The sequence below is a fragment of the Gavialis gangeticus genome, unplaced genomic scaffold (assembly GCF_001723915.1).
Source record: "Gavialis gangeticus isolate Ggan-Ray unplaced genomic scaffold, GavGan_comp1, whole genome shotgun sequence".
In the NCBI taxonomy this organism is placed as follows: Eukaryota; Metazoa; Chordata; order Crocodylia; family Gavialidae; genus Gavialis; species Gavialis gangeticus.
The window spans coordinates 118,956,503-118,966,513 of NW_017729024.1; the positions used below are offsets into that span (position 1 = coordinate 118,956,503).

A 10,011-nucleotide genomic window follows, 5' to 3' on the forward strand; every position below is an offset into this window, starting at 1 on the left:
GGGGTCCCCTTGGTTTGGCTGACTAAGGGAGACCACTACTTATGCTTCTGACCTGAGGGAAGCATCCCAAGTTCTTGAAGTGTGTCAAGTACCCTCAAGGGCTACTAGGCCTGTTTCCCAGGGGGCGCAGAGCCAGAATCAAGCCCATCTGTGGGTGGTGGCAGTTCTACCCCCAGGCTAGCTGGTGTGCTCCAGGAAGGGGGTTGGCCAGACATGAGGCGCCCCCACGGAGGCACTTGGAGCCTGGAATGTGGTCAGGTGCAGTGAGGTGGGTGGCTCAACGCAGGAGCACCCCCTGTTGGCTCACCACAATCCGAAACACCGAAACGAATCGTTGTCCTCTGAAATGGCCAAATCCAAAACCAAATCAAAACACAGCCGTTTCGCACAGCCCTAGAGAGCGCCAGGACTGGGGATAGAGCTCCCTGTCCACTGTGGCCCCCTGCTGCCTAAACTGACCAGGATCAAATTTGCTCCCTGTCAGCATCTACACAAGTGTTACTGCACAGTTAGTTTGCTACCTGTGTTTTAATGCTCAGTAAATGATGTGCACATGTAGATGGTGATGCTTTACTGCGCACTAGCTTAGTCTACTGTGCAGTAAAGCGCCTTGTGTAGAAGGACCCTTTAAGTGCTGAATGAGTGGAATATTTGTAGTGTTCTGATTTTCCTCTAAGAATGCTTTACAACTTATTTTTATAGGCAGAACAGTATGGAATATTCTAAGTCTGAATTCCTAGATCTGTTTTGGATGATTGCCTATTTTATATATTTAGTTTGGAACTGAACACTTGTAAAAGAATCTAAACCTTTCTATGGTGGATGACTAGCAATTTTACTGGTAGGAATACTGATTCTGTCACTTAAGCCAGTTTTTACTTGGAAACCAGAACAAACTGAGGAAACTCTGGCCTGGAATGTCTGCTAATGAGCTAGCTTTCTGCAATGTGGTGAAACTTCTTGGGGTTCAAAATGCAGTGACATCCACTGAGCATGAAAAGTATATTTTTGAGATGGTGCATTTAAATTCTTTGGTGCTGTTTCTCTGATAGGTGGGTCTGTGTCGCCCCGGGGATTATGGTTCTGATGTATCTCACTTAAATCTTCACAAGACGTTTTGCATTCCTCACGGAGGAGGAGGACCTGGAATGGGGCCAATTGGAGTGTAAGTATCAAACTTCAGCTTTTTAAAGAAAACAACAAATAACAAACCAACTGATCCCCCTAATCAGTGTCAGATGATGGTTTGCTTGAGAAGGAGCCATTAGTACAGACACAGCCAGAAACAGTGTTGACCATCACTAGGTATTTCTAGCTTGTCCTAAGCACTTGGTGGTGGCCAAACTTTTGCCTTGGTATCACTACTAGAATTAATGAGATAGCTCCAAGTCAGAACACTTCCAGTTCTAACCCGTGACTACCCCTGTTGATCGTTTACCATTACTCATACCTAGATCAGCTACCACAGACAGGAAGTTGATGTGTATGGATGTTAGATGAGGAAATAGTGCATGGGATATAAGGGGTACGTGTGTTGCATAGAACCAAACATAAATGGCACAATGAGAACAGAATATCAAAGTTAAGCTTTCACTTCAATTGAGAGATTGGAACTGGAGTGCTGTAATTGCAAAGGGCTCTTTTGTGGTCTTAAATAAGTATTTTCCTAAAAGGGAAATATAAAGCAGATATAGACTAGAATGAAGATCACTGTAATGGACTCTTGTTCCTGGATATTGGTCCCTAACTGCTTTTTTTTCCCTAAAGGTGAATCAAGATATGGGCAGGGAACTCTGAAACTAATCATGAGGAGGTAGCAATGCGGGAGAGTCCTAAAATTGATTCATTTGTGTTTCAGGAAGAAACATCTGGCTCCTTACCTGCCTAGCCATCCTGTCATCCAGCTGCATCTTGATAGGGATGCATGCCCTTTGGGTACCGTCAGTGCTGCCCCTTGGGGTTCCAGTGCTATATTGCCCATTTCCTGGGCATATATCAAGGTGTGTGGTTTTCTTTACAACTGTTAGGTTGATCCTAAAAATGTACAAATTGATTTAATAGCAAATCTTAAATCCAAATCATACTATTTCTCCAGATGTAGTAATGCTGCACTGGAAAGGTGAAAGTATTGTAGACCTTCCCAGTGTCTACATTCTAAAACAGGATTGCGGTCCCACTAACAAGTGGAGCACTAGTCTACATGTTTTAACATTGGATAGCATCCAGTAGCTTTGTAAAATGGCCAGGAAAATTGACCAGTCCCTTAACTTAGATTGTTTAAAAAAAAAAAGAAAAAATTATACAGGCTGCTAAAGTTTTGTAGTGCTGCCTTACGTAAATTAATTTTTTTCAGGAAAACATACGCAATTTAAATCTTGGGGAGAATTGTAAGGCACATTTTGAGAGTAGATCTCATGGAAATCCTTATTTTGGGGATGGTGATGCTACAGATAGTAAAGGGCATTGTAATGGTGCTATAATCACAAGGATATTATCTGTATAATGTTCTTGCTTGTCACCTTCAACTATTTCCTGTTGCCAGCAAATTTTGGATTTGTATAATTATTATATCCTAGAAATGGGGTCATTCTTCCACTGTTCCTTAGGTTCAGGTTTTTGTGGTTTGAGAAACGGTTTTAAAATGTTGATTTATTTACAGAATTTCTTACCTAGATTGTCTGTGGGCTGCAGTACAGATCAAAATTTTGGGAACTCTCAACTGCTAATAAATGCCATATTTACTGAAAAAAATCTCTTAGGAACACAAGATCTCCATGGAACATGACTAAATGAAGACAATGAAATCTGATTAGTTTTGGCTTGGGGTCTGTGGGAACGGTGGCCTTCATTTGCTTGCTTAGATTTTTGGAAGACTGCAGTCTGTGAACCTGTTATTGCATGTTTATGTTTATATTTGTTGGCTTCTTTTGCAATAATTATGCTAAATTGTTCTTCCAGAAATACCAAAATTTGAGAAATCCGATCTCTAGGATGCTGTGTAATATTTAAGATGTAAATACATGACATATTTTCCGCATAGCAAATTGATGCTGCTACATACTAAAAGTGGAAGAGACAAGTGATGTGCAGCTCTGATACAGGTTACATTACTTGAACACTGGGTAACTTTCCCCCTGGAAGTATGTGTAGTGACTTTACTACATGGAACGTGTTATGTATCTTCTCCCCAGTCAGTTTGGTCCATAGTCAATTCAAAGCATCTCCCTAAGAGCTAGCTAGGCACTGTAATAGGCACCCACTGTGGACAACTTGTTTGGAAGAACTAACTGGTCATGTGTCTGTTTCTTATGAGAGAGTAAAATCCGGGATAAATTACTGTGTGGTAATCACCTTGTATCCTTTGAAATGCTACTCCCAGGAGAAGGGGACAGGATGCAGAACTTTGAAAGCTATTAGAGCCTTTTTATCAATGTTGTGGCCACTTTGGTGAATGAACTGACAGACATTGTAAACTGAGGCTCCATTCCCTGAATTCCAAATTCTTCATCTGAGAAGATGTTTTGGAAAATTTCCCTGTTACCTGACCTGAAAGATAGCTAGTGACCACTTGGTACTGCCAGCTGGTTCCTGTTTTGAAATGGGAGCATACTTTGAGGGAAGAGATCTCTCATCTTATGGCTCTCCCACATAATGCAAAGATCGGCATGTTAAATTTCAAGCTGTCACCACAAGATCTAACCTGCAGGTTTTGGCAATCTGCCAGCAGGCTAAGGGTTGTATGTTCATTTAGCTGGAAATAAAACCAAACAGAATACAGCTGTGATCACTCTTAATGTGGGGCCTCATGCCACGGAGGTCATGGCAACAGCAGGTTCTGTTGGGTTTGCTTTGCAGTCTTAGCCCACTAAGATGGCATCTTTCACAGGTCATACCCCCAAATGAAGATGAGGATGGCTGTGGCCAGTACGTTATACTTCCAGTGTTCATGGGGGGAGTTACAGGGAAGCATTCAGACCAGTGTTTTATGGTGCGTTTTTCCTCTTTCAGATGATGGGAGGAAAGGGTCTTAAACATGCTTCTGAGATTGCTATATTGAATGCAAATTACATGGCAAAGAGGCTAGAAAAGCACTACAAAGTCCTTTTCAGAGGGGCAAGAGGCAAGTATTAAACTTGTAGAAATACAGTAATACTTATATAATGTATAGTATACATATAATATACTATTTTAAAATTGACGTGAACCTGTTTAGTTCTAGCATGTGGTCTCTATAGCATGGACAAAAGGAATAATACAGAGACAATTATTGCCACTTCTATGCAACAGCCAAAATTAAATTTCAAGACATGGGAAGCAAAGGAAAATTGCACTCATTGGTTGGGAACCAGTTGCCGGTATCATTTAGAAACCATAAAATTGCTTTTTCACCATCCCTCAAATTAACAATTAAATGTTGTTTAAGCAATGGAAAATTTAAGAACACCCACAGAGGGCATTGGTGTTAAGATGGTCATAAAGCTACTGTACCAAAAACAGGCACAAGTAAAGAATGTTAAAAGGCAACAGACTTAATGCTCTTTCTTCTCACCTGAAAAAAAATCCCCATAGCGATGGGTCAGTGTTGCAACTGATCCATATCGGTGATAGGTCCCTAGTTCTTCTCACGTGGAATGTAACTGATGTCCAGATCTGGCCAGGAGGGAAGGCCAGTCAAGTTTGACACCCCTGCTCTAAGAGAACCCTAATTCACTAGAAAAATTCAAAGCTAAATCCCCAGCCTTTGAAAGGTTCAGAAATGAAATGTAGTTATCTGCTTGAGGAATTTTGTTCATTTGAATTTTTCATATCTTTACTGGGACTCTTAGGTGATTTGTTTCAGGAATAAAGTATTTTCCTTTGAAGAAACTAAGACCCTCCTCTTACTATGCTCTCAAAACCAAGAGAGAGGAAATCTCCTTCTCTTGGGTCTGAATATAGCTTTTCCCCTTCAATTATATGAGTGTTGGCCTGAGGGTTCATCTAAGAATGAGTTACTATTTCCTCCCAGGTTCTGAATATGCTGCTGGGAACTTGCGACAAACTTGGGACCTGGATGGTAGTCCACCAAGTGGTAGGGCTATTGGACAAGCCTGAAAAGAGCTCCTGGGGGAGAAAACATTTGCATACACTTAACTGATACCTCTAAGTTGTGAAGCTAATTAGTGAATGTAAGTGTTCTCCACAAAGCAACTGGAGTAGATATGTCTTAATCCAGCTGAGGCTCCTTTGTGACACATCTTATTTTCCAAGAAATTAGTCTAGCGTAAATTCTGTTCACTTGCAGGATATGTAGCTCATGAATTCATTTTGGACACACGACCCTTCAAGAAAACAGCAAATATTGAAGCTGTGGATGTTGCAAAGAGACTTCAGGACTACGGTGAGAGTAACTGAGTTTTGAGTCTAAATCTGTGTTTTTGGGCTACAAAAGCATTTTAGTCCTGTATTGTTGAGTGCAGTCCAGTGGCTCCTACAAGGTGCTCTGTGTGGTTCCCTGCACAGTAGGTAATCTGCGGCTGCTACACAGATTCCACCGCATCCCCAAAGACTGGTCTTTTCACTGGCAAGAGCAAAGAGTATCTAAAGCTCATGTTGCAGCCCTGTTGTGTGCTGTACAAGGCCCATAAAAGCAAGGTCTTAGGTTCTAATTCAGCATTCAAAGGCTTCATGGCTTTCAGAAGTAAGATACCTGCGTGGAAAATGAGAACAGCAAGTGACATATTAAACAGGATGGCAAATTAACAAATCTAAACTTGTAATTTGGGCTATAGGTCACCTGCTAGTTTCTTTCAAATCTCCAAAGTCTTCTGTAAGCAGGGTGTTCCATAACTGTCCATTCTGCTTTTTTGTACCATCCTCAAGTGTGTGCTACTAGCTACTGTTAGGAGGATGCTAGATTAAATGGACCACTTTGATCCTGTGTGAGAGCTTGTGACTGTAATTTGGTATGAATAGAGAGCAATATAATGTTATTCAGTAATATTCTCAATAAAATAATTAAATTGAATCTCTTCCCCCCCCCCCCAAAAAAAAAGTGTTCTTCCTTTTCTCTAGTGAGTTGCTTTTTTCTGGTAGCGGGCATATCATACCACATTAAAATAGATTGAGTGCTTTGCATGTATAAGATGTTCCATCTATTTTAATGGCATGATATACCTGCTACCAGAAAAGAGGGGGGTATAATATGTTCCACCATTTTAAACATTTTTGTACATTAATTACGGACATGCACATACATGTGTGTAAATAAGCTCTGTCTGGGTCTGGTATGTATGAGCTCTAGTCCAGCCTCTTCCAGGGTAGGTCACAAATGTGGCTTAGACAAAAATACATTAGCAGTAGGATGGGTGCTGGTAGTAGCGTAAGAGGGATAAACTGTTGTCTCCTCTTTCCTGGTTGCCCCAAGTCTGCCTATTCCCCATTTACTTTGTGCCAGTTTGAGCCTTTAAGGGTCACAAGAATGTGAAAGTGATTGATGTAGATGTGTGTGTGAAAGGAAGAGGCCAGGAGTATTGTTTTTGGTAAGAAGCTGTTTCCTTAGGGCACCAGGCTCCAGAGAAAGTAAAAGGGTAGAGGGGTGGGTGTATGTGTAGTTTTTCTGTTTGTTTTGTTCTTTAATAATTCCCTTGCAGCCAAAATATTTCTGGCTTTACCTGCTACAAACAGCATCATGGAATTATTCCCATGGTGGGTGGAAGAACAGTGTTTGAATTAAAGTTCTGTCAGCTACCTCTTGGGTACACTGTCCATTCTTAGCCATGTGAAGGTCACAAGTGAGGTTTCTGGGAAGATGCTGAGAACTTGCTTTGTCAGCTTTTTTAAGAAAAACAAGCCTAGTAGTTGCTGGCTAATCTTCCTTACTGGCTCATAAACCATGTGTAATCAGTGATGGGATTCCTCTTATTCAGGATTCCATGCTCCAACAATGTCCTGGCCAGTAGCAGGGACACTTATGATTGAGCCAACAGAGTCTGAAGACAAGGCGGAGCTGGACAGATTTTGTGATGCAATGATCAGCATTCGGCAGGAAATTGCTGAAATAGAGGAGGGCAGAATGGACTCCAGGATCAACCCATTAAAGGTAAGTAAACACGCAGACCCAGGTTCTGACACTGTATCATATTCATTAGTTATTTGAGCTGTTACCTGTAGTGCTCCCAAGGACTTAATTACCCCAATCTTGGGAATTGTGTATATGTAGAGAACCATAGTACCTGCAGACAAGGATAAAGAACACTGATGATGCTGTTTGAGTGATGTTTTAGTTCAAAATGGATGTGTTGAAGAGGCCCTATCCATTTACATGATTCTCCCAAAAATCCGTGTCTTTCAAGTCAGAAGTCCTGCCTTTGCTGACTTAAGTGGGTGACTGGGGAGGAAGGTATTTTTTTTTTTAAAGGTTGTGAACATTTTGTATGTAATTGGATTTTGCTTTAAAGCATCTAAGTGATGCTTTTGGATCTAAATGTAGATCCTATTCTTCCCTATGCCTAGACTTGTCCTCTGACCATGTTCAGTAGGGTTTGACTACTGTCACATTCTCAGTAGTACTTTGTTCCACTCTGGAAGGTGTGTAACACCACTTATGTTCCTTAAACTTTGGTTAAAGAAAAAACAGGCAGGGCCATTCCCAATCTCCCAACAAAGTGCTCTGGCCACCAGGCTGTAGACAAGATGGAGCCTGATGGTTTTGATTATAGATGGACCACAGGATAGCCAACAGCAAAAGAGAGATGTTGAGCTTGGAGGCAAGCAGGCCAGAGAAAATCTCTCTCTGGTCCAAGGAGATGGGCCCTGACATGGGGTTCCTGCCCTGCTTTGATGGAGTTTCTTCATTTTGAATTTTAATAATCATTGAATAAAGTAGATGGGTACCAGGAGCAGGGGACAGAACCCAAGATCCCTTCCTAAGCTTGTCTCCCTGAGCCACACGCTTCTCCTCCTGGTCCCATATCTGCTTCCTCTTGACCACAAGCGAGGCAGCTCTGTAGGATGGTGCTGGGTGTTTCTGATCTGATGATTGGGCTACTTTGCTGGGAAGTGGGAGATGTGGGTCTTTGCAGAGATGTCTGTCCTTTGGGCGAATGTCCTAACCATTAGGCTACAGGGCTGAGAGGTAGGAGGGCTGTCACCTTCCTCTTCCTCCTCTGGCAGACAGCTGCTCTTCCTGTTTTTTTCTTTAACCAGTTTAAGGACCTGCCTGGAGCACACAACTTCCTAGGTAGAACAGGGTCACCACAGTGCAGGAGCCACTGTAGTCTCAGAACTAGAACAAGGGACAAGTCTAGTGACAGGTGGAAATAATTTCTAAAGCTGCGTAAGTGGTATAGAGTGCCTCTTCTGTGCTGACACTTAGCTGTGTAACTAGCACCTAAATCTTTTTAGAATAGGTTTTGGGACTGTAGATGTAATGATCTCTTTGCATTCTGGGTCTTGTACATTGTCATAGGAATCATGCATTTAAGTGGGGAAAGACATCAAACAGTGGAAGGGGGAGCTACAGGCTGCTGATGTTGGCTAGAACTCTTCCTTAGACTGTTTCAAGATGACTTTCCATTGCCTTTTAGGGCAATTCAAAGTGGTTTTTAGTAGTTAGGTGTCAAACGGAGAGAAGTTGAATTTTAAACTGGAGTAGGAAGAAATTCCATCACCCAACACAAGTGACATGCATGGAACACCTGCTGCCTCTTACTGCTCTTGTGCTCGGGAGAAGGAACAAACAGCGGCTACAGCTGTAGCCATCCTGTTCCATCATCCTTCCACTTTTCCCCACTTAGTTTTGACTTGGATAAATGATATCCAAGAGCTAAATAAATTCTGAATCAGTTTAGTCTCCTGTCTGCTTTTAATAAGTCTCCATTTTGATTGACAATCCTGCATTCACAAGAGCAAAGCACTTGGCACTAATCTGAACTAATGAGGAAATGTGCATAGCTATATTCAGATTTGTCAGGGTTGATAGGTTGAAACATTGCCCTGAACTGACACATTTTGCATGTTTTTACTGGTTGTCTTCTCTCTTTAGATGTCACCACACACTCTGACTTGCATTGCATCCTCTAGCTGGGATCGACCGTATTCCAGAGAAGTAGCAGCCTTCCCACTTGTAAGTAACAAATGCTGGAATTTTGCTTCCGAGTGCTGAGATTTTTGACATGCAGTAAATGTGCTAGTTGATTGGCAGTGAATCTCAGAAGATTTCAGAAGATAGAACACTACTTGTGAGCCCTAGTAGCATAATTAGAAGTCATAATATTATTTTGCTATTTACAACCTTTGTTTATGGCATTGGGAACTATTTGTTTGTAGCTCTTGCATATGTACAATCCCTCCATGGCAGGCGGGAAGGTGCATGCTTTGTCTTTAAGACCTGGCAAAGTTTGCTAACTTCTCTGAACCTGGATTAGGAAAAGCAGGAGCTTGCAAGCAAGTTAGGACTCCCAGCAGTTCCGTTTCATCTGGGGAAGTTCTGTAACTTTGGGAGCACCCAAGAGTCCCTTAAGAGATTAGCATGTCAGCAGTGAAGAACGTCCTTGCTCAAAGAACTCCTACTTGGGCTCTGACAAGATGCTGAAAGGTCGATTAGACTAAATGGGAGGTAACAGTCAAGCAAGCAAGTTCTGAGGCCTAGAGATGAAATGACTGTGCAAGTTACTACATAGTTCTTGGAAGTATTCCAAAGGAATGGGCAACCCATTACTTAAATGTTTTAATTGATGTTTTGTAAAGTTTGAGCTTGATTGTTGTTCTTGTTGCTCTAAAGCATGTTTTTTTTTCTGTATTCAGCCATTTGTGAAGCCTGATAGTAAATTCTGGCCTACAATTGCTCGCATTGATGACATCTATGGAGATCAGCACTTAGTTTGTACCTGCCCACCAATGGAAGTCTATGAATCTCCATTCTCTGAACAGAAGAGAGCATCATCCTAGATCTCTATTACTTCCAGGTGTCTGGATTCATGCTTGACTGCTTCAGTCCACCAAGATGGGTTTTCTTTTTCCTGGAGCAGT

At 41.8% G+C, this 10,011-nt stretch overlaps 1 protein-coding gene across 1 annotated transcript in view; it reads left to right on the plus strand.

The window, feature by feature from the left end:
• Positions 1-10,011, plus strand: part of GLDC (glycine decarboxylase) — a 98,487-nt gene that overhangs the window by 82,813 nt on the left and 5,663 nt on the right. The window contains exons 19-25 of the mRNA XM_019517603.1: positions 1,053-1,165; positions 1,859-2,000; positions 4,009-4,120; positions 5,285-5,380; positions 6,909-7,081; positions 9,026-9,106; positions 9,787-9,823. Of these exons, the coding sequence (XP_019373148.1) occupies positions 1,053-1,165; positions 1,859-2,000; positions 4,009-4,120; positions 5,285-5,380; positions 6,909-7,081; positions 9,026-9,106; positions 9,787-9,823 (754 nt within the window). The remainder of the gene's footprint in view (positions 1-1,052; positions 1,166-1,858; positions 2,001-4,008; positions 4,121-5,284; positions 5,381-6,908; positions 7,082-9,025; positions 9,107-9,786; positions 9,824-10,011) is intronic.